General features: G+C 42.0%; 1 protein-coding gene across 1 annotated transcript; it reads left to right on the top strand.

Annotated features, from left to right (window-relative positions):
* Positions 1–5287: 5287 nt before the first annotated feature.
* Positions 5288–9430, top strand: LOC130463387 (uncharacterized). The gene is made up of 3 exons (XM_056832499.1): positions 5288–5381; positions 6153–6943; positions 9080–9430. Exons 2-3 carry the CDS (start codon positions 6155–6157, stop codon positions 9428–9430), a joined length of 1140 nt encoding a protein of 379 aa, XP_056688477.1. The 5' UTR covers positions 5288–5381; positions 6153–6154.
* Positions 9431–25601: the final 16171 nt, after the last annotated feature.

Here is a 25601-nt window from a genome sequence, read left to right as displayed (position 1 = left end):
TTTTGTCGACTTTCCCGGAGCTTGGGTCCGCTGGGAGTGGAACGTTTAATCCTTGTATTATTCGGACTTTGTATGCTTGAGATATTTATCTTTCACTGTCGGAGAAACAGATTTATATCGGTATTTATCGGAAGGTAGTATGATTTGACGTTTGATGCCTCGTGCTAAGAACCGTAGCAGCAAAGTACGCCCAATCAGCACGGATGACCGCGCCTAGATTCTCCGTGCATAGCACAGGGCCTGCGCCTGGCACAAGGGCCAGCGCCAAGCGTAGGGCTTGCTTATATAAAGCCCCCCGTCGTGCTCTTTGTATGAGCACATTCACTTGTTCTTTCTTGTTTTCTCAAAGTTCAATTGCTCTCTCCCCTTGGTTTCATTGCTCTTGTCTTGCTTTAACCGTTGTCCATGTAAGTATTTCATGTTTTGCTTATGAAATTACCTTAGGATTGCATGTAGGATAGGTTTTTGCACTTGAAATGTTCTTGTATTTGTTGATGTTGTACTTGTATGGTAGTAGGCTTCTTGTATCTTGTAGGAAGAAATTTTTTTGGTAGTGTAGACACCTAATTTGTGTCTCCCCATTGGGATAATGACGATACCATTATCCTTGTTAGGTGATTGGAGCAACTCCGTGCCGAAATTCCAATTGCTAAAAGCATGTCCCAAATCCAAGAGCCAAAATCCAATCCCCGAGGTCGTTCCCCTACCGGAACTCGGTACAAAATACAAATTTCAAAAATCAAGTTCAAAATCCAAGTACAATCTCACCCAATGGACTATCCCATTGGTTTTACAAGGCCTTTTCCACTCAAAATCATATAAGGCAAGTCAAATTCGGGCGCCGGCCCACAAAACCGAGCAAGCCGGGCCTTGTCCCGTAAAACCGAATTCAAAAACCCAAAACGGCTTGTTTCTAGACGAAAGCTAAGCCTTAATCCCCAAGAAATCACTACGTGCCAAGATCGTACAAGTCGTACAATGGTACAGCAATACAATCCAAAAGCAAGGACGGCATCTTTCCGTCCTTTTTGGCAGCATCCACGCCACGTCACCAGCGCTGGGCGCTGCCAGCTGCGTGCGGCGCTGGCAATGGCTGGCGTTTAGCAGCAAACTCTCCTATAAATACCCCTAATTTTGAGCAGTTTAGGGAGGAAAAATCGATATACAACGTCGTAATACAAAAATTGCACCTCAAAATTCAATACAAAAATCAATACAAAATCCTCCAAAAACACCATACAATCTTCAAGCTTTAAGCAATTGGGAGTTCTAATCGGAAAGCTTGCCTAAACCTAACTAGGTAATTTCGAATCCCAACCCTAATCTATTCAATGTTGCTTTGATTTTCTATTTCAAAATGATTAGTAAGTTGGCATTTTTACTCTTAAAAATGTCACTTGCAACAATCATACATTTCTTCAAAATCCAAACTTTTCAAAATACAAAAATGTAAACTTTCAAGATTCAAGGATGTTCAAAGTTGTTTGTAATCACTTCTTTGAACTAGAATCATTTTCAAACATGGAGTAATCAAAGATTATGCCTTTCTAACTTTTAAAGGTTTAGTCTTTGAGATTCAAGACTCCATTTTTCAATATACAAGTTCAAGTTTTCAAATTTCAAGATCCAACAATGTTTAGGGTTGCTCATGACTACTTCCCTAAACTAGGATTCTTTCAAAGTAAGAGCACATCAAAGATCTAACCTTTTCAACATTAAAAGGTCCGATCTTTGAGATTCAAGTCTCTTAACTTCAATATATATTTCAAGTTCAAGTTCAACATTTCAAGTTCAAGTTTAAGTATTTCAAGTTCAATATTTCAAGTTTCAAGCTTTCAAGTTCAAGTTCTATATGCAAAATCTAGGATACTTTGGGGTGAGCAACTTCTCCCAAGTTAAGATTTTTGGCTTTGAATTCGTGTCGAACGCACTTATTTTTAAGTAGCCGTTTGGCGTTCGGATTTCATGTGCCCAAGTTCAAATTTCAATATTGCAATTTCAATTATGCACCTTTCAATTTCGCACTTTCAATTCCGCACTTTCAATAACGCATTTCAATTCCGCACTTTCAATTATGCAACTTTACTTGCCTAGTCCTTCTAGGCAATGTGGACCTACTCCCTAGTCCATTTCTAGGGGGTCTTGTATTTACTAATTCCGCACTTATTTACTATTATGATGTTTCTTTAACTTGCTTTATTGCTTTCATCACCGCACATGCTAAATACAACATAATGCAAGGTTACATCACGCTTAACAAAGATAATTTCTTGGACAAACTGATCTTAGGTTCCCTTAAATTAACTTTAAAGCAAAGTGACCACAATACAAAGTAGAAATTCAATTTGTTCTAAATTCAAACCCACATTGTCTAAACTAGGGTATTTTCGAAAATGTTGTGCCACGTACTTGAATAATTTCTAAAGCTCGTGGAATAAGCATCTCGTTCCCGTGCCCGGATCTCACCCATCCGTTTCGAAGATTCCAAGCCTTATCCAAATCGAGTCACTCTTGGTCTTTCCAAACGGGGCCCTAAAATAATGTTTGGTGGCGACTCCTTCAAGATCCAAAAATTCAAAGGTTTCTAAAAACCCCCCTACAATTCTGGCGACTCTACTGGGGATGTTTCTAATTTCAATTTTGAAAATACGAGCAGATTTCGAGCAGCAAGCCACTGATCTGCTTAAGTAATGGATGCCAGCACTGGCGCCAGGCGCAACCACCTACGCCAAACGCCGCTGCCTGCATCTAGGATAGTGGCTCACAGTGGCCTGTTGCCCACTTTTGCTCAAATTTTCGTGTTGGGAGTTAGTCTATTTTTGAATCTTGAAGGACGCTCCCAAACCTCGAGAACGAATGTCGAAAAACGAGCTTTTCAAATACAACATTCAAGTACGATTTCAATTTTCAATTTCTAGGCATTTCATGCATTTTTCGAAAACCATATTTGTGTAAAACGAATTTCTACCTTGCCCAAACGGATGTGTCCTATATTCGGCTAGCCCCGGGGGCAACGAAATGGTGACTCTCCATACGGTTCCCGACCAAAGTGTGTGACCATTTCCGCGCCTACCGAAACTTGGCATTTACTTGACATTCCCGATGTCAAGTATGGAGGCCGTCTGCCGACACACACGTCCCTTAGGCGGATGTGCAAGTTGTCGCCGGATCCGTCTCTTAGTCAAGTACCTTTTGACACCCAAAGTCGACCACTTGCATCATACAAAACTTAGACCGACCTTCGGTTGAGAACTTTGCATGTTGCATTCATATTCATGATTAGTGTGACAACGTGCTACTTCTGCATTGTGTGGGCGTCTTTGCACGCGTGAATGGCTAACCTCGAGTTCTAGCTTGCCAAAACCCATTAGCCTCCAACTAGGAAACCAAACCCCTAGGAGCATCATTCAAGCCTCATGCATCTAAAATCGTCGATTTAAGGTCTTTTAGGAGTACCACTCGATTTGATTCAAAACCCTCAAACACGCCTCACGCACAAATGCCAAATCCAAAATTCAATCCAGCGACTTCATAATGCCAGTTTTCTAGTCCAAATTCCAAGTTTCAAATTCAAATTCAATCCAACGGCGTCATAATACCGGATTTTCTAGTCCAAATTCCAAGTTTCAAATTCAAATTCAATCCAACGGCGTCATAATGCCGGATTTTCTAGTCTAAATTTCGAGTTTCAATTTCAAAATTCGAATCCAACGGTGACATAATGCTGGATTTTCCAATTCAAATTTCGAATTTCAAATTCAAGTCCAAATTCAACGGCGACATAATGCCGGATTTTCCAATTCAAATTTTCGAGTTTCAAGTCCAAGTCCAAATCCAACGGCGACATAATGCCGGATTTTCCAATTCAAATTTCGAACTTCAAATTCAAGTCCAAATCCAACGGCGACATAATGCCGGATTTTCCAATTCAAATTTTCGAGTTTCAAATTTAAGTCCAAATCCAACGGCGACATAATGGCGGATCTTCCAATTCAAATCTCAAATTCCAAATTCAAAACTCAAGTCCAACGGCGTCATGCCGGACTTTCTAGTTCAAACATTCTTCAAACCTCAAACTCAAAACCTCAAATTCAAATGTCCAGACTCATGACCGGCGTAATGCCGATTTTTCAATTCAATCTTTCAAAACTTCAAGTCCTATACTCAAAGTGTCAAGTTCCAAATTCATGCCGTCGTAATGCCGACTTTTCCATTCCATATTTCAAACCTCAAGTTCGAAGTTCTAAATTGAATCTTAAGTCCTATATTCGAAGCTTCCAATTTCAAATCCATGATGGCGTAATGCCAAATTTTCCTCTTTCAATTTCGTTTTCAAACACTTCAAAATTCCAAGTCCACGGCGGCATAATGCCGGACTTTCAACCTTCAAATTCCCATTCAAATCCTTTTTTTTCAAAAGTCAAAGTTCCAAGTCAAATGCTTCAATTCACTAGTGGAAAAAACCCCTGTTGTAGCCCCCTTGTTGAGGGGGGCATACATAAGCGCGCCTCAATAGCTACTTAGTCAACGCGGGTCAAATATTTTACTAACAGGTTGAGGCGGGCTTTTGTGGTGTTCGCTTCTACAGAAGCTGTTGAAGGGGGCTTTCCTAGCCCGCCTCAATAGAAAGAAGCTGTTGAAGGGGCTTTTAATTGCCCGCCTCAATAGGGTCTTTCTGTTGAAGGGGGCCTTTATTTACCCGCCTCAATAGGCACACATTAAATTTAAATCAATTAAAACCACCGCCAAACAGATAAGCTAGATCTCTTCACATCTCGTCGTACTTCACATCTCTTCCAACGCATACCTATCCTCACCGCGCGACTCCACCACCACCATAACCACCACCACCACCTTCCTCACCGCGCGGCTCCACCACCACCATCTGAAGGAGAGTTTCCCCACCGTCGTCTTTCCTACCTTCGCGCGACTCCATCTGTTTCACACAATCGATTTGTGAAGCTAGGTTAGTTTTTATTTGCAATTACTTGGGTAATAATCCTCTTTTTTCTCGTGCATTTTCCACTTCATTTCATTTTTGTTTAATTTCCCTTGTTCATCGACCTAATTGCCCCTGTTTTTTGTTTGAATTCCTGCTCGACCTAACTCCATCTGTTTTTTGTTTGAATTCCTGCTTGAATTTCATTTTTGTTTGAATTTCTCGTGCTAGGTTAGTTTTCTGTTTTGGATTACATGGCTTTTGGTGAAATGCCATTTGATTTAATGTCTGGCTTTTGGCATTGGACAGACTACTAAAGAGACTTAATTACCCATGAGCGACTGAATTTGGGGTGGATTTGTCTCAGGCCAACATCTCAATTCAACTTGATGTTGGGAAGGGAGGAAATAGTGGCTCAAATGCTATAGCACCCGTTGTAGAGGTAGGTTATGAGGTTCTCTGATACTTTCTTTTGTTTATGAGGTAGCACCTTTCTTTTGTTTATCACTATTCTCTGATACTTAAAGCTGACTGACTGTCTGCCAGATTGCCTTGATATTATGCTAAAATGACATCTACGAGGTTACTTGTATATGACTTGGTGGTAATAAACCTGGCCTTCACTGGATTATTTACTTCAAGATTTCTTATTGGACCTGTATTGTACTTGAAAAAAGGTAGTCAGAGTTTAAGGATATCGCTAGATTGATCTGATTTTAGCTGAATGAATATGAAGTAAACCGAATTAACCCGAACAGAACCCAATCCAAGTGAATACGTTGCCTTTTTTCTGCTACCCTGTTAGTGTTTCAAAGTGTAGTCTCCCAATTCCGCTAACCTAATGTGCAAATGGGTTTATTTACACTGAATGCGGGTTTCGTAACTAATTTAAAACCTAAACATGAGCATCGCTGGGATCTATTGATTGAGTACTGGAGGATGGTTTTTACTGATATTTTATCTTTGGATAAGATTGCATCATTAGAGAACAAAGATCTTATGCCAAGCTAGTTTATACTTAAATCGATTTTAGTTTATTCCTGTGAAATCTTATGTGAAGCTAATAAATGTTAATGTTGACACATATTCCTGTTTTGTTTGGTTTTAAAATTGAGATGAGGTCTTACCATTTTTCTGATGTATAGTTCTTGTGTCAAAATTAAGAATTTGTGGCTTGATTTATCTAATTCTGTGTAAAACCTTGTGTTATTAGAAATGAGTCGTCGTTGGATGTACGGTGACCATACTACGGTGGAATACTTGAGTGGGGTTGAGGAGTTCCTTAGATGTGCTTTAGCACACCAACGGAATACGAAAGCCGCAAAGATCTATTGTCTTTGCCGTGATTGTAACAATGTAAGGCGGTTAGCTGATATTGATGAAATTGAGGATCATTTATTTCGTCGTGGGTTTAAGCAAGATTACCATGTCTGGTTTTGGCATGGTGAGAAAATACTTGATCGTCCAAGTTCTAGTGTGAATGAATTTGATGTTCTGGCAGAGAGTGATGAGAGTGATGAGAGTGATTCTGATATTTCTGAGAATAATGAGATGGATGATGATGAGCAAGAAGATAATGAAATAAATGAAATGATGGATGCGGTGAAAGATCACTTGAATGGACGACCTCACATACTCGAGCAGGTATTAAAGGCTGCTGAGACGCCTTTGTACCCTGGGTGTACAAAATTCAAATTGTTAGAATGTGTGGCATCACTTTCCAACTTGAAAGCGGAGAGTGGTTGGACCGAAGAAAGTTTCACGAAATTATTGAAACGACTAGGTCTTTGGTTTCCCGATGGCAATGACATTCCCACCTCTGCCTATTATGCCAACAAATTGACGAATCCCTTAGGCTTAGAGGCCGTCAAGATAGATGCTTGCCCAAATGATTGTATTCTTTACAGAAAAGAGTATGAAAATTTGGATAAGTGTCCAACGTGTTCTATGTCGCGTTACAAGCGTAAAGGGGCCAATTCAGCTAAGAGGGGACCGCCCGCCAAGGTATTGTGGTATCTTCCGATCATACCTAGGTTTGAGCGCTTGTTCTCCGTAAAGAAGAATGCTAAGTATCTGAGGTGGCATGCGGAAGGGAGGAAGAAAGATGAATTCCTTAGACATCCGGCTGATTCTCCTCAATGGAGAACTATTGATAAGAAGTATCCTGAATTTGGCAAGGAGGTTAGAAATCTGAGACTTGCTCTATGTACAGATGGGATGAATCCATACGGCTCTCTGAGTAGTCAGCATAGCACTTGGCCGGTTCTTCTTGCAATTTACAATCTTCCTCCATGGTTGTGTATGAAACGCAAGTATATCATGTTGTTACTCCTCATCTCAGGGCCTAAGCAGCCAGGACATGATATAGATGTGTATCTCGCTCCACTCATAGATGATTTGAAATTGTTGTGGAATGAAGGTGTTCCAATGTTCGATGCTCACACCAACTCAAACTTTACATTGCGGGCAATGGTTTTCTGTACCATAAATGATTTTCCGGCCTATGGAAACTTGTCTGGGTACAAAACCGAAGGAGAACAAGCATGCCCTATATGTGAAGAGGACATGAAGCCCACACGGTTGGATCATTTCAAGAAAAATATCTACCCAGATTTCAGGAAGCACCTTAGTCGATATCATCCTTATCGTAAGAAGAAGAAGGAATTCAATGGGTTCACCGAGGAAGGAGTAGCTCGTACACCTTTGACAGGATCACAAGTTTATGAACGTATCAAAAATGTTGAAACCAAATACGGTAAGTGCTTCAAGTCCAAGTCTAAAAAGGGTGTTTTATGGAAGAAAGTGTCTCCATTATGGGATCTTCCCTACTGGAAAGATTTGTCGGTTAGGCATTGTCTCGATGTAATGCACATTGAGAAAAATGTGTGCGATGCTATCATCGGGACTTTGCTAAACATACCAGGAAAGACCAAGGACAATGAGAATGTGCGGAAAGATATGAAAAAGAAGAATATTCGACCAGATTTGTGGCCTGTTAAAAAAAAGGATGGTACAAAGACCTTTCTGCCTCCAGCGTGTTACACAATGTCGAGAAAGGAGAAGAAGAAGTTTTGTGAGTGCTTACATGGCATTAAGGTTCCCTCGGGATATTCGTCGAATGTTAAGCGCCTAGTGTCTCTCTCGGACCTTAGGTTGATTGGTATGAAGTCTCATGATTGTCATGCACTGATTAATGTATTTTTGCCAATTGCACTTCGTGGGATATTGCCGAAACACGTGAGACATGTTATAACAAAACTTTGTTTGTTTTTCAATTCCATATGTGCTAAGGTGATTGATCCGGAGACTTTGGATGCTTTGCACAATGATGTTGTTGAAACTCTATGTCGATTTGAAATGTATTTTCCGCCTTCTTTCTTTGATATAATGGTGCATTTGATTGTCCATTTAGTTCGCGAAGTCAAGTTATGTGGTCCGGTGTTCTTAAGATGGATGTATCCTTTTGAGAGATTTTTTAAGACTTTAAAGGACAAAGCAAGGAATCCGGCTAATCCAGAGGGTAGTATCATTCGGGGAGTCCTTAAAGAAGAGATTTCTGGATATCTAGCTGAGTTTTTGTCAAGCCTTGAACCAATAGGACTTCCAAAATCTCGACATGTTGGTAGGCTCGCAAGGGAGGGAGTAATTGGTAAAAATGTGATATCTCCTCCATCGGAGAGGAAGAAGAAGGCACATCTTTGTGTGTTGCAGCATCTTACAGAGGTTCATCCTTATTTAGAAAAGCATCTGCTTGAATTGCAACATTGTAATCCTAAGTTGAAGGAAAGAGCGTTGATGCGGGAACATAATCGCACATTTATTGAATGGTTTAAGAAGGAAGTTGGAAAGAAACAAGACCATGATGTTTCTGATACGATCAAGTGGTTATCTCGAGGTCCTCGACTATGTGTTCGATATTTTGAAGGATATGATATCAATGGGTTCACATTCTACACTAGAAGGCAAGATGAAAAGAGTGTAGTGCAAAATAGTGGAGTAAAGGTTGTTGCATCATCTAGGGTCTATGCAAGCGCTAAGGATAAAAGGCCGGTTGATTCAACACAATCATATTATGGTGTTATCGAAGAAATATGGGAGCTTGATTATACCTATTTTGTGATCCCTGTTTTTCGGTGTCAGTGGGCTAACAACCAAAATGGTGTGAAGCAAGATGAAATTTTCCCGGGTTTAACCTTGGTGAACTTTGATCGACTAAGTGACAGTGACGAGCCATTCATTCTAGCATCACTAGCTAAGCAAGTTTTTTATGTGGTTGACAATATTGATCCTAGATGGCGTGTTGTTGCCCAAGGAAAAAGACATATTTTGGGTATTGATGATGTTGTAGATGAAGATGAGTATGATGAGTATGATGACACACCTCCGTTACCAATGGTTGTTCAACCATTGCCAGAAGAGGAGGATGCAAATAATACTAATCATATGCGTACAGATCATACGGAAGGAATATGGGTTACGAATCGTAATTGAAACATACATGTGTAAGTTCGGGCTTCACTTCTGATGCATTGTTGAAGTTTTTGACTTTGTTCTTTCTATTCATATCTGAAAGCCTGTGCGCCTTGGAATTTTTGTTATCTTGACTACTTAAATTTGAATAGTGAAGGATACTTGTGGATATTAATTCATATTTTTTTTCTAAAAATTCAACCCCAATCAATTGCCACTTGTATTGTGAAGAGGAATTGCAGTGATAGTCTCCTACTTTATCCCTCCTATTTAAGTTACTGAGAGTCTGATACTTCTAATAACTTGACTAACTTTATCTGGTTTTTTCACACAGGTGTAAACTTGGTGAATATTCCGTGGCGGCATAATGCCGGAATTTTCAAAACGTACACAAGGCCTCATATAGTGCGTCTTTTCCATTTCAAGGTTCAAACTTCGAATTGAATCCAAATTTCAAAGCTCATCTTCAAGCTACAAAAAATTCTTGCTTTCCATTGCTCCCAAGAACAAAATTCCAAATACTTCCAACGGGTTGAAAATCCCCTGAAATAATACAAACCCCATTTCCAAATACTTCCAACGGGTTGAAAATCCCCTGAAATAATACAAGTTCCAAATTGTCCAATCGGGTTGAAACTCCCCTAAAATACTTCAAAATCCAACGGGTTGAAACTCCCCTACAATATTTCGAGATCTAGCGGGTTGAAATTCCCTTGAAATATTCCAAATCCAATGGGTTGAAATCCCCCTAAAATACTGACGGGTTGAAATTCCCTTGAAATAATACAAAATCAATTCCCTTTCAATCGGGTTGAAACTCCCCTGAAATATTCCAAATCCAATTGGGTTGAAATCCCCCTAAAATATTGACTGGTTGAAATTCCCTTGAAATAATACAAAATTCAATCTCCTAGTACAAGTCCAATTTCCAAATTCTCGATGGGTTGAAATTCCCCTAAAATAGTTCAATTTCCAATAGGTCGAAATATTCTTTTTCGATATTCCAAGTTCTAGCACGAGGAACTAACTTCCACAAAAGAATGAAGGCTCCTCTCAAACACTTCCAACGGGTTGCAAACCCCGAATACAAGTAAAAAATCCAAAATCCCGAATCTTCGAAGTGGCACTTAGAGTCAAGTCTAGGTCTCATTCATTGCGTGCATATCATATCATGTGTCGGGAAGTCCAAGTTCTAAAGTTCTAAATCATGTGGTGTGTCCTAACTAGGAGTCCAAGGATCCTGTGGGTTCGCCGAAGAGGAGAGAGGTTGAAAAGAACTCCATCAGCCCTAGCCTCACTCATAGCCGGTATCGAACGAGCAGCCAGTTCATCTCCTACAAATCAAACTTCTAGTCCCTTTCAAGAATCAGTCCAAATGTCTGCCCCAGATCAACTCACCCAACTCATAGCAGCTGTCGCCAGCCTCAGCACCAATGTGGAGAGCATAAGCAACCGACTAGGTATCGTGGAACAGGCCGCACCCACCGATGACTTAACCAAGAAGATCACCAATAAGGTCACCAATCAAGAGAACTATTTTGACACCTCGATGGAGGACAATCTCAAGGGGAAGGCGAATCTGCCAGACAAATTCTCCGCCAATGACATTCCTAAATTCAAGTCGACTGACAATCCTAAGTATCATTTCAAGAACTTTAGATCTACAATGGCCATTAAGGGGGTCAAACTCGAGCTATACCCTGTGGTATTCCCTATGTCCCTAGAACCTGTCTGCCAGAAGTGGTATTACTCACTCAAAGAACATCAAACCAGTACATGGGAAGCGGTCTCTCGAGCATTCATGTAGCAGTATCAGCCCAGTATTCAACTTCAAACTACCCTAAGGGAGCTAGAGGTTCTCAAGCAAGGACCTCAGGAAGGCTTCACTAATTACCTCAACCGGTGGAGAGAAATGGCATCCCAAATGGTGACCCGACCCTCTGAGAGAGAACTGGTCAAGATCTTCATTGCTGGACTTCTTCCGAAATACAATACTCACATGAAGTACCTAGGCTTGGAAAGCTTCAAGAGAACCTATGACATTGGGGTCGATATAGAGGACGACCTGATGAAAGCACCAACGGTCCCGGCTCCACAAGCTAAAAAGTGGAAGGGTAAGAAAGCTGAAGCAACACACAAGGTCCACGAAGGCTCCTCAAGGTCCAAAGCCGAACAATTTCAAGAACAACACCAATCAGCCCAACTTTCAAGGCAGACCACAAAAGGTCTTTATAAACCTCGGAATGTCTTACAGTGAGGCATTCGATCGGCTGGTCGAAAAGCAGGTCATCACACCACTCGGCCCTACACCCGATCCTCCAGTCGACAAAAGAGCCAAGAGCTGGGATCCTGCAGCCCATTGGAAATACCATCAAGGTAAAGGACATGACATCGAAGACTGCTTCAAGCTCAAGCATTTGATACAGAATATGGTCGACAAAAAGACCTTTCCTCTACCTCCTGGAGCCAAACAAAATCCCTCGGTCCAAGCCATCTCCTATGACTGCGAAGATGAAGGAGAGGAATTTCAATGCAACTTAATCTCTACAATGTACAAGCCAGGTTACGAGCCGATGGTTCCATGCTGAAAACTGGGTGATCTCTGAGCCAAGGGTAACCACCGATATTCAAGAAAACATTTGTCCCCTCGCCACCTTGAAGGCTTTGGGCTTCTCCGATTACGATCTCATGCTGACTGCCCAGCAGACCGTCAAACTCCAAGGTGTCACATACAAAGTCCTGGGAGTCCTCGATTTGGTCTTTTCCTTCAACACCTACTACAACAGTGCTGAATTCCTAGTCATCGATGTGCCTGCCAACTTCGATCTACTATTCGGAGAGCCTTGGTTCGAGGAAATATTGGACGGCCCTGCCTGCCTCACCCTCAAAGGCTCGAGCTTCCGTGTCACTTCCATCAAACAAAAGCCGGATGTACGCCAGGAAAAAGATGAGTGCATCCAAGAATACTACTACAGGTGGGCAATCTCTGCTCGTACAATCAAGCCTGAGCTGCCAGAGGGCAAAATGGTGAGAATGTTCCTCTTAGGGCTCAATACTTCATGCAAAGGTTGCTTCGCTGCATTTCCCTAAAGCACGTGGGACCAAGTCTGGGATCAAGTCTTGAAGATCTGTTCATGTAGCCTCACCTATGATGACTATGACGATGGCGTGGATGTTTGGGAATACCCCGAGAAATATCTTTACGATTAGTGTCTTTGTTCAAGTCCAGAGTCTGTCTTTCAATTTTCGAGTCTAGCAACGAGTCTAAGAGTCTAGGACTAGAGTCTTGCATCAATCAAGAGCCTCTAAAAGCCGAGCTTCAAGTCAAAACAGTCGATGTAATGATTGCTGATTTCAATAACACTTCAATTTCTGCTTACTCTTCGAGTTATAATTCAAAACACAATCCTAATCCAAACAACTTTGCTTCACAAGAAACTACCCTTGAAATTCTAAAAGCTATTGAAAATCATGAAAACAGGACGCCCATAATTGAGAAAACAGAAAAAATTACCCTTTCTAACAACGCTGATTCAAAACTAGTTCAAATTGGTCTAACTCTTTCTCAAGCAGAGCGGGATGATCTTATCAAGCTACTTTCAGAGTACATAGACGTCTTCGCATGGTCCTATCATGATATGCCAGGGGTTGATCCAAGCATCGGTCAGCATACAATTCCCCTCATTCCAGGTTCAAAGCCCATCAAGCAGAAACTCCGTCGCATGAAATCGGACGTTTCCCTCAAAATTCAAGAAGAGGTCTCTAAGCAGCTAGAGGCCGGGTTTATTCGAGAAACAAAGTATCCAGAATGGATCGCAAATGTCGTCCCAGTCCCAAAGAAAGACGGCAAAGTACGAATGTGTGTGGACTACAGAGATCTAAACAGGGCCAGCCCTCAAGACGGTTTTCCATTGCCTCACATCGACATCTTGATCGACAACACCGGCAAATCATGCCGTACTCTCTTTTATGGACGGGTATGCAAGCTACAACCAGATTCCCATGGCAGAGGAGGATATGGAGAGGACAACCTTCATCACTCAGTGGGGTACATATTGCTACACAGTTATGCCGTTCGGACTAAAGAACGCAGGGGCTACCTATCAAAGAACAGCCACAGCCATCATGAGCGATATGATTCATAGGGAAATTGAGGTATATGTCGATGACATGATCGTCAAGTCCAAAGAGAGACACGAGCATACCTCAGTACTTCGAAAGTTTTTCAACAGGCTCAGGCAATACAACATGAGACTCAATCCTCAAAAGTGCGCATTCGGGGTAACGTCAGGCAAGTTGCTCGGATATGTTATCAGCTCTCGGGGCATCGAGGCTGATCCTTCGAAAATCAAAGCAATTCTAGAGATGCAACCACCAACAAATGAAAAGGAATTTCGGGGTTTTCTCGGCAGACTACAATATATCAGTAGGTTCATTTCGAGACTCACAATGATATGTGAACCGGTATTTCGAAAGCTCCGAAAAAGCGAGCCCAAAGTGTGGGATGACGACTGTCAGCATGCGTTCGACACTATCAAGAACTACCTTTCCAACCCACCAGTACTAAAGCCAGCCATGCCAGGGATTTCCCTCAAGCTCTACCTCACAACAACAGATTTAGCAGTAGGGGCCATGCTCGCCTAGGAAATTGAAGGCAATGAGAATGCCGTATACTACATAAGAAAAAAGCTGATCGAGTACGAGACCAAATACACTCAGCTCGAGAAACTCAGCATCGCCTTGGTTTGGGCCACAAAGAAACTACGGCACTACATGCTCTCCCATACAGTGCATATAATCAGCAAAGCGGATCCTCTCAAGTATTTATTTGAAAAACCAGCTCTCAGCGGACGGTTGTCCAGGTGGTTGGTCATGCTAGCAGAATTCGATCTCAAATACATTCCGCAAAAGTCAATTAAGGGTTCAGCAGTCTCAGAGTTCCTAGCCAAACTGTCCTATCGAGGCAGAAGAGGATGATTACGACTTACCCGACGAGCAAATCTTAATGACAAGCGATGACAGTTGGTCAATGAATTTTGACGGTGCTTCAAATCAGAACGGATGTGGTGTGGGAGTAATTCTAGTAGCCCCAGACGACACTCACATTCCTATATCAGCAAAACTGCAATTCAACGTCACAAACAATGTGGCAGAATATGAAGCATGCATCATGGGCCTGGAAGCCGCCTTAGCATTAGGTGTCCAGAAACTTCGAGCCTACGGGGTTTCTCCCTAATCATCAATCCAATTTCCGGCAAATGGAAAGTAAGGAGCGAGAGCTTGGCTCCATACCAGTCCTATCTTGAGCAGCTGTCTGAGAAAGTAGAAGAGCTTCGCTATACATACCTCCCGAGAGAGGAGAACCAATTCGCCGATGCACTGGCAAAGCTGGCCTCAATGATCAACATTCCAAACGGCATGGCCGAAATGCCACTTACAATTGAAACGCGTCAAGAAGTAGCATATGTCCATGTTATTGACGACGTCGAGCAAGATAGAGATGAACCTTGGTTTACAGACATTCAAAGGTATCTACAACATTCAGAGTATCCCCCGCACTTTTCAAGCAAGAATCAAAGGGCTCTATGACTACAATCAGCCAATTTCGTCATAGAAGGCGGCATTCTATACAAGAGGTCCCCTAGCGGCCCTAATCTCCGATGTGTTGACAATCACGAAGCTCAAAGAGTCATGGACAACATACATGCCGGAGTCTGTGGCACCCACATGAACGGGAAGATGTTGGCCCTCAAAATCATCAAGGCTCGATACTACTGGACTACCCTCGAACGGGATTGCTACTTCTTTGTCAAGAAATGTCCTACCTGTCAAAAGTGTGCGAATCTAAAGCACATTCCCCCATCATTGCTATACTCTCTATCATCGTCGTGGCCATTCTCAGCCTGGGGTATCGATGTCATTGGAAAAATCACTCCAACGGGCACCGGGGGTCATGAGTTCATAGTGGTTGCTATCGACTACTTCACCAAATGGGTCGAGGCCAGGTCATTCAAAGTGTTGGGTTCCAAGCAAGTAGCCCAGTTCATACAAGAAAACATCATATGCAGATACAGAGTTCTTCACGAGTTCATTAGTGACCAGGGAACCCATTTTAAAGGAGAGTGTGAAGACCTATTCACCGAGTACAAAATCCAACATCATCGCTCCTCGCCTTACCGCCCACAAACCAGTGGGGAAGTCGAAGCAGCCAACAAGAATATCAAAGCCATCATCATGAAAATGACAACCAATTACAAAGACTGGCCCCAGAAGCTGCACTTCGCATTGTGGGGGTATCGAACTTCAATTCGCACTTCAACTGGTGCAACCCCATTCTCATTGGTCTATGGAATGGAGGCAGTACAACCTATCGAGCTGGAGATACCTTCTCTAAGGATAGTCCTCGAAAGCAAAATCCTAGAAGCTGCATGGCCTGGTACAAGCAAGGTATGATGAGCTAATCATGCTTGATGAGCATCGACTTCAAGCCGCTCACCATGTACAAGTCTATCAGCGCCGAGTGGCCAGACATTTCAACAAAAGGGTCTGAACCCGAAACATCAAGGAAGGCGAGCTTGTCCAGAAAGCCCTTCGCAAAAGCATCATGGACCCAAGGGGAAAATTCAAACCCAACTGGGCAGGCCCATACATAGTCGAGAAATCCTCTCCGGGGGAGCAGTCGAACTAACGACATCGATGGAACAGAATTCCGATCTCTGACAAACCTCGATCAACTCAATAACTTCTATGTCTAAGTTCTATGTTCAAATTCAAGAATCCAATTCAAAGTCTTGTAAGGGTTAGAACTACGTCCGGCCCGATTCCTTAACGGGACACGTAGGCAACCTCATTTCGAGGCCCGGCCACTTTAGTACAAAAAAATTCAAAATTTCCTCAATTAAGGGCATCCTAAAAATCAAATCAAATTCAAAATTCAATTGTTGTTGTCTTTATTCTAAACGTGCCAATTCAAAGCAAAGCATGTTCAAGCGGAATTTAACAAAATAACCATTTATTTGGGTCTAAAGCCTTCAAAGCTAATACAAGGTCAGGATCAAGTGAACCAAAGGTCAAAAGCCTTTTCACTTCCTAAACACATTTCTATACACATTTTCCAAACACATTCTTAAAACACAATTCCTTCCAATACAACTTCAAACACATTAGCCTGTTGGGCGACTATGCTCTTGAGTCTTGGCACCTTGAGTACTATCCCTTGGCTCTTCCTGCAGTCAATCATCAATCTTCCCCTTGCCCAAGCGGCGGGAGAAGGAACTTGCTAGTCTTCCAAGACGGGAGGATGACGGACCTCCTTTGGACTCCGAACGGTCAAGCACCGGACGGGCTACACTCCCGTCACCTTCCTCATAATCAGTTGATGCAGGGCGTCTTGCTCTAGAACCTCTGACTCTAGCTGGTCCGGAGAAAGAAATCTCCCTCTGGCTTGGGCCGTTCATCCATATAATGTACCCTGCAGACAGAGTATCAGGCTCGGGCGGGTATTGAACACTCAAGAATGGTTTGGCGACCCAATACCGCCTCCAAACTTCAAGTCGATTTGCATTCAGCGCAATAGGTTTCGGGTTCGCTTCAATACAGTCCGGGATCTCCTGTTTCAAGCCATACTATCTCATCACTCTAGCAGGCGAGTAAAAGACCAGCATCGTGAGGCCTGGCACCCTCAAAGCAGTAGAACCTGGGGCATGTCTCATAGCAGCAATTCCCCACCAAGGAACTACCCACCTTATACAATATCCAATTCCAGAAAGTGCACTTCGCCACTCATCCAAAGAAAGCTGGCCATATACCATGCGCCGCACAGTGAATCCCTTTCTATTATAGCTTTCCATGATCTCCGGTGGTGCCACCAGCATGAGCCTCTCCATTAGGCAGACCTTGGGGAGTATACAAGAAAAGAATTTCAATATTCAACCTTCAAAATACAAGTACAAGTTCAATATACAAGAAAGCTCCAGATCCTTAATTGGAGTAATACCGGACTTCCCGACGGCAAGGAAGAGGGGTCCGATTTCAACATGTCAAGGCCCATCAATGTTTGTGTTTTGCCAATCACGAGCGGCATTGGGTCCCGACCATTAGCAAATTGCTCTACAATCTCTATTAAGGAGGCATCACCATTGCCAAACCCCTGTTTTGAAAAGAGGAAGCGAGCAAAGATACAAATGTTAGGTTATGATACATATGAAAAACATAAATCATGCAGAAAACCTTAATGCCAGGAAACATATTGTTTACACATAATCAGTTAGCATAACTCAGATGCATACACTTTGTAGCGTGCCCTCCCTAGCTGCGCCCGAACCGAACAAGAACAAGTCTTTAGGACTCCAAGTGTCGTCCCTCCGTATATAGTCCACAGCACGTCCGGATCCGCCTTAAGATTGACCCACTAGAATCTCCCTTAAGGTACTATAATTTTCGGCTAATATGGGCAAGTAATATGACTGATTTTTCTTCTCAAAAATCAGTGCTTTAATTGTATGAATACTTGTTAAAAAACTCGTGTATAGATTTATGACCCTAGGCATATATTTATAGAACCATGGAAAGGATTTCCAATCCTGTTAGAATACTAATTAATTAATTAGAATCCTTTTAGAACTCTAAATAATTAATTTAATCTTTTAGGATTGGGATTTAATCAATGCACGAATTCCGATAGCTTTAGGATTCGTATAGCACGCACACGAGCACCGTACGAGCACCGCACAGCCCGCGCGCATGCCTCGCGGCCCACGCGAGCTGCACGGCGCCGAGGCCCATGCTCGCAGCCCATTCGCTGATCCGTGCTCGCGCGCCAAGCCTTGGCTGGGCCTGGCCTTGCGCTGGGCTTGGTCGAGGCCTTTGCGTGTTTGTTTGATGCGTGTGGCTTGCTGGGCGACGGCCTGGCTTCTTGCTGGGCCTTCGTCTAGCAAGCCTCGTCCGATGCTAATTCGTACGATACGCTTCCGATTAAATTCCCGATTCCGGAATTCATTTCCGATACTTACAATATTTAACATTTCCGATTCCGGAATTAATTTCCGTTTCGAACAAATATTTAATATTTCAGTTTCCGGAATTATTTTTCGATTCCGATAATATTTCCGATTCTGACAATATTTCCGTTTCCGGCAATATTTCCGATTCTGGCAATATTTCCATTTCCGATAATATTTTCCGATACGTACCATGTTTCCGTTTCCGGCAACATCTACGACTTGGATAATATTTATATTTCCGATACGATCCATATTTCCGTTTCCGGCAATATCATCGTTTCCGGAGTATTCATTATTTGCCTTTGACGATCTTAGCTCCCATTGAAACCAAGATCTGTCGATTTCGAATATCCATAGATGGAGTATTTAATGCCATTAAATACTTGATCCGTTTACGTACTATTAGTGTGACCCTACGGGTTCAGTCAAGAGGAAGTTGTGGATTAATATTACTAATTCCACTTGAACTGAAGCGGCCTCTAGCTAGGCATTCAGCTCACTTGATCTTACTGAATTATTAACTTGTTAATTAATACTGAACCTCATTTATTAGACTTAACATTAAATGCATACTTGGACCAAGGGCATTATTTCCTTCAGTCTCCCGCTTGTCCTTAGGGACAAGTGTGCATTTCCTATTTCCTTTGTCACTCGATGCTTGCTCTTGAACATAAGGTAAGAGTTGTCATCCTTATTATGTCCAGAGGTGTTTCTCGGTTTAAGAGTTCAACTGATCAAATAAACAGATAATCATAGCCTATGATTCATCTGAGCACGGCCATGCATTTTACAGTTTCTAGCTCTCCGAGTGGCCTTGTACAACTTTCAGCATCTCATCCCGATTTATGGGAGGACAATACCAATCTTGCGATCTTGAGATTAGACTTCTTTTGATAGGTGATTACCTGAGCGTTGCCTTTATAGCCTCCTTTTACGGTGCGACGGTTGACAACGTCAAAGTAAGCAGTTCTCAAACAAGTAATCTCAAATCACTCAGGTATTGAGGATTAGTGTCTAATAATTTTTAATGAAATTCACTTATGACAGATTTTCATCTCTTACAGTAAAGTTTCATAGGTCTGTCCGATACTAGTCTTCCCAAAGTAAGTATCTATGCAAATGATTACGACATTGCCATGTCCACATAGTTCAAGAAACAGAACTACTAGTCATCTTGCATTCTAGTCGTCTAACGTTTTCTATGCGTCCATCTTTATAGAAAACTCCGACCAGGGACCTTTTTCAACTTTTGACATTCAAGTTCACTTGATAGACATTTCTTAGTCACAGGACTGGTCCTGACAGTCTATCTTGAATATATCGTCAAATTTGAAGGGACTCGTCATTTAATGCTAAACCAAGATTAAATGGAATATGAAAATACATTTCATATATGATAAATGTTCAACCCCAATGTTTTACAACCATGGGCCTCAAACCCATCTTTAAAACAGTTCATGGAATTCAAAGCTATGCTTGATTTCCAATGCTACAACGTGAGTGTTTCTTCTCACTTGTTGCATAGGTTTAGTTATCATGCTTTGCCAATCTTAATATCCTTTTCATCGAATGTTCTTCGAGATATGATGATAAGATCTTTTGAGTATGTTTATTTTGTGATCTAGTCTTTCTTGCTACATTAGTGGTTCTACGCATTATGCAATGAAGAACCATTAAGTCAACAGACATGTGATCTTCCCAAGTTCAATGAAGAACTCATTAATATAAACAACTCTGTTTTATTGCTTCATAGGCAATAAGTACTTTTACTTCAACTGTTTAGGTTGCTAGTGATTATTTGTTTGGATTTACTTATCCAAGCAGTCCACAGATATGTGGAAGACTTTCCAGCTGTATCTTAGAACATAGAAATTAATATTTAATTTCCCACGCAACAACTCATGGTCTCCGATCCATGTTGCCATTTTAAAACACGATGCTCTATAGCTCGTCCTTGCCAATGGTTAACTCCAAAGAGATCTTGCTTGATCCTTTACCAGTTTTTATGCGTGTAGCATCAATATTTAGCATATCTTTATTTCCTTGAATCAAGAACTATTCCTATGTACCTTTTCAAGTACCATAAGTATTCTTGATCTCAATCTAGTTGATCTTCACTTAGATCAATAGAGATTGGTATATGTTCGTCATGCCTAAAGTCATACGATACGTTTTTGGCGATTCTCATATTATATCATACATGATAAATTCTTTTGCAGAATAATTCCCAATTGAATTCTGTGAGGGGGTCGAAAAAGCGCGAGGCTAATGCGTGACCTTGTCCCTCGTGGGTGTGACGATTCTTTTTATTCAATCAAGTGTAATTGGATTTCCTGTGAGTATACACCCAATTGACTAGTAATATAGGAGTCGCCATTCAGTTTTTAACGACAATGAGAAAAACTGACAAAACGCGGTTATCGTGACATAAAGAGAGTGCAATTATGTTTGACCACGACGGCCGTAGGTTCCCTTGTGATCCCTGGTGTGGGGATCTCTCAATATACACCCGCAAGGTAGAGATTGAGGGTTCGGGGGACTGTAACTACCGAGAGGAGTACTTCGCTCGTCGATAACTCCAGAGGCAGGATATCCTTACTAGCTCAGCATAAATAATTGAAGGGACATGCGTTAACTATTAAACTAATCTGAGTTGATTTTAGCAATATGCAACATATAATACTAATTCGATCGTGATTATCTGATTTAAATAGCATTAAGGGACCTAGAATGATAATCCGGTTTCCCAAAAATATTATATTTGTTAGGCATGATAGAACAATCAGATTAGGTTAGTTTAACAGTTCATAAAAAGGGCGAGGAAAGCAGTTAAATCATCGAAAAGGGACACATTACGACGCACCCTTGAGAGGTGCGTCACGGTTCTCAGAAAACTATCCACTTTGACTTTGCTATTTCTCCTTTTTATTTAACGAATCTCAATTATGGGACAGGATACGTTCTGTTCGATTTATGGATCGATTGCGACAGAACGCGTGAACAGTTTCGCAGTGAGAGGCTTAGGCTAAGGGTTGGAGTCAATACTCACAATATAATTGTGTGTTGTTGTGTCGAAACTAGGGGCGTATTTATAGGGAAGATTTCATGGAAAGATAGAATTGCAGAGTTCTAATCCATAAAGAATTAGGAAAAGAGACGTACCCAGGTATTTTCAGCGCCCAGGCCTGGGCGCCGAAGATTTCGGCGCCCAGAGCTAGGCGTGAAAATAGGGTTTGTGCAGTTTTGTTTAGTCAGATTCGGATTCCTAAAATCCGTAGGGTTTGAGATTAATTCGAGTCTTTTAGCGCGTATCAATTTTATGACGGAATGCGTTTGGGCCCGTTACGAACTCTAGGTTCGTTAGGATTTTAATTAATACGTAACTCCTATTTCCGAATCCTATTAGGAATAGAATTCTCGCGGTTTTCTATCTCATTTAGGATTTATGTTGGAGTGCAACACCTAATTCTGACAGGTTTCTATCTTTTATGATTTGCCACTTTTAGAAGCCACCTTTTACGGCAGTTTACTATTTTTAGCAGGTTTCCATAAATAGCAGGTTTCGGGTGAAATGAAATAGGGAATCGAGATTCGTTTTTTTTATAGGAGATGCGTTGTCAAGTGGAGTTTTTATGCTTTCATCATCGAACCTTTCCTTGCGGGAATGGGGACAAAAGTAGGTGTCTACAGTTAGCCCCCACTTTGACTGAGTCTTGGAGTAAGACGATGATCAAAGTATTAGACGGAGTGTGTCACACAAGCCATGGTGTATGTGACCTGTTTTGCGAGGGTCTCACGAGCCCCCGAGTGATAACATTTGACTTAAGGGTCATCACTTGAAGTGTCGACATATCCCTCACGTGTCATTGGAATTTGTCAACTGATAGTATAGAAACTTCCTCACTTTGTCATTGGAAGAATCTAAAGGCGCGTAGAAAACTCCCTCACTTTGTCATTGGGAGTAGCTACAGATGTTTTCGAAATCAAAGCTGTAAAGTGTAATTGGGCCTGGCCAAGCCCAATCACGAGGTAAAACGTTTTTAAAGATTCTCATTTTCAGGGCTAGCTAAACGAGAAAACCCCCTTGTTTTTATAGGACGTACAACGAAGGAAAATCCAGCACATCGTTTTTTTTGGAAAAACGAAAAACCAATCCTTTAATTTTTGAAAAAAGGGAAAACCAATCCTTTAATTTTTGGAAAAAGGGAAAACCAATCCTTTAATTTTTGGAAAAAGGGAAAACCTATCCTTTAATTTTTGGAAAAAGGGAAAACCGAAAAAGGTTATCGCTGCAGCGACTAAGGACCTGCGCGGTTAGTGACGCAGACCCAGCCCGCTGAAGGTGGGCGAGCCTGTCCGCTGAGGGTGGACGCCCCGTCCGATAGAAGTGGACGAATCTGTTTTGATGTTTTGAAAATAAGGACCTACGCGGTTTGTGACGTAGACCCCGCCGGCTGAAGATGGCGAACCTGTCCGCTGAGGGTGGACGCCCCGTCCGATAGAAGTGGACGAATCTGTTTTGAAATTTATTTTTTTTGAAAATAAGGACCTACGCGGTTTGTGACGTAGACCCCGCCGGCTGAAGATGGTGAGCCTGTTTGTGTTTTGAAGATCTCATTTTTTTTGAAAACTGAGGACCTGCGCGGTTAGTGACGCAGACACCGCCGGCTGAAGATGGCGAGCCTATTTTATTTTGAAGATTTTATTTTCTTTTCATTTTCGAAAACTGAGGACCTGCGCGGCTAGTGACGCAGACCCCGCCCGCTGAAGGTGGGCGAGCCCTGTCCGCTGAGGGTGGACGTCCCTGAATTCGTTTTTTAATTTGGAACTCGCGTGGTTCGATCTTGCCTGATTGAGGTGGGAAAGTCCCTATTTCATTTTTTTCTTGTGATTTTTTTTTGAGAATTTCTTTTTATTCATTCTTGTAAGAGCGAATTCTTTCGAGGGATGCTCGGATTTAGTTGCAACCTGAATGTGGGTTGACAACGTGCTTAGACGGACCATTGTCTTGTGGTCATCATCTTTCATGGTTTTGAGCTAGTCTTTTCGGCTCAATTTTGCCACTACCTGGGTCCTTGATTAGGGGACCATGTATAAGTATCAACGACGACCTTTGTCTTGAGGTCGTAAACCGGTTCTTTTTCTTTTGAGATTATCCAAACACGGGACTTCGTACAGCGTAGTCTGGGAATATTGTTTTAACTTTGCATACTTTCTTTTAAGATATATTTTTTTCTTTCGAGCCCCCAAGCACTCGCGCTTGGCGGTCATTTCTTGTCAAAGAGGTTCCTTGGGGATACGCATTTTGTAATGTCCTTGATCGTGTTTGGGATCGTGCTCGTAAGTGCGAGCGATCTTTGTAGTGGTGTGCTACTCTTGACAAAGTCGTGAGGTGCGACTTTCAGTAAGGAAATCGGCAATTTTCGAGTCAAATGGATGCGGCAGGGCCCAATAGAAGTTAGGGGCCTTCTGGGATAATTTTCGGCGCCCAGGCCTGGGCGTTGAAATAATTCACGCCCAGGTGGGGCGTTGACAGTGTTGTTTGGGCTGGTCTTTTGATGACACAGTCGGCCTCTTGTTCATTCGTTTATTTCACTTGGAAGTTCTATGTATTCTCTTCTCTTTTGTTTTTTCTTTGTTTTTAGAACGTGATGATTTTCTTGAGAAGCCGTAGCCGATTGGTGGACTACGGTGCTTGTTGCTTTGGGGCGATTATTTTAAGGAACTGTTGCTCTTAAGGCGTACAGTTATTGCGATAGTTGGGCGAGTCTATATGGCCCGAGGAACATACCTTGAGGCGTAAGACTTTGACCGCTCTTGTTGTTGTATATTTTTCCTTTTGAACGCGTTCGTGAATGTTCGATACTTAGAATGATGATATGTATGTGCGAACGAGCGTTTATAGAATGGCCGTTGTGTGCGGTCCATTAATCAGTTTGCTTGAATCATTTTTTTTGAACAATGACTAATTTTGAATAGTTTGCTTAGAAGCTTGATAGGGGTCAGGCCCATTCATGAAGTGGGTTCAAACGTCGTACCCTTTCGATTGTTCAAACATTTGCTTTTTCGATTTTTTTTATTTTGCTATAGTCGTTTCGTAGCTTGGAGCCCCCAAGTATGCATGTTGGGATGCTTCCTTTTGGCGTACGATTTTTGTAGGTTCTTTTGAGAAAGATGCCTTGGGGTTCCACTCGTGTAGGTGCGAGCTATCCCTTCCGTGGTAGGTAATGTTTTGCTACTTTTAATCCTTAATATGGAAGTAGTGTGGCTTGCATTTTGAATTTGGGCGATAAGTAGTCTTTGCCTCTTTTACACATGCTCTTGGTCGTGATGTATTAGTGCAATATTCCTTACCCTCTTTTTAGACTTGTACCGTGGGACGGTTGAACTTATGGCGCGACGTAGGCTTGTGTGGCCTAACAGCGTGTCTTAGAACATTCCTCCAGGCGTGGGGATATCATTATTATCTTTTTGCATTGGAGTACTTTGTCACGCCTCGTTCAGGTGTTTGAACAAGTGTAGCACCTTCTGCGTGGGTTTGCACGGCTTATTACTTCGTTCGATGCGAGGATTCATAGATGTTTCTTTCATATTTTTATATATGGGCAAAACTTGGCTAGCAGAAAGATTCAGCGCCCAGGCTGGGGCGTTAAAGATATCGGCGCCCAGCTCTGGGCGTTGAAATTGATTTCTGGGTATATTTTGACAGTTCTTATCCTTGATTTTTTTTCTTTTGCTTTTACTTTGGAACGATGTAGACTGTGTAACGGGCGCTTTATAGGGCGAGCGTTATGTGCAGTAGTGTGATCGGAGTTTTGGTGACTCGCGATTTTCAGTTACCCTTGATAGTGGGGTGACTTTATATATTCTAAGTAGTGCTTTAGAATTTGGGAGGGGTTGTAGCCATTCTAAGGATCGTTTTACACGATTAAAGCTTAGGATTGTGCCCCTATGATGTATAGCATTAGCGTCGAGAATTTGCGATAAAATCGTCATTTCGAGCATTTTTAGAGTGTTTTTCTCAAGCCCCCAATTGTAGCTACGGGATTGGCTTGGTGCTATAATACTTTGCATACGTCTTTATGCATTCATGGTGACATGGATCATGAATAGTTTGAACCAGACTCGTTTAGTGCGAGGCACGTTCGAGTAGTGATTTGCTACTTCTCTTGTAAATGTCGTATTGTGCG

The sequence above is a fragment of the Spinacia oleracea genome, chromosome 6 (genome assembly GCF_020520425.1).
Source record: "Spinacia oleracea cultivar Varoflay chromosome 6, BTI_SOV_V1, whole genome shotgun sequence".
In the NCBI taxonomy this organism is placed as follows: Eukaryota; Viridiplantae; Streptophyta; class Magnoliopsida; order Caryophyllales; family Amaranthaceae; genus Spinacia; species Spinacia oleracea.
The sequence above is the reverse complement of the archived record's forward strand: the minus strand, read 5'-3'. Positions and strand labels throughout refer to the sequence as shown.

Excerpts from the sequence above, each read along its gene's own strand:
- LOC130463387 (XM_056832499.1), top strand. The coding sequence starts at position 6,155 with ATGAGTCGTCGTTGGATGTACGGTGACCATACTACGGTGGAATACTTG. Across the intron at positions 6,944-9,079 it reads AGAGGGGACCGCCCGCCAAG|TGGGCTAACAACCAAAATGG; the intron begins GTATTGTGGTAT and ends TTTCGGTGTCAG.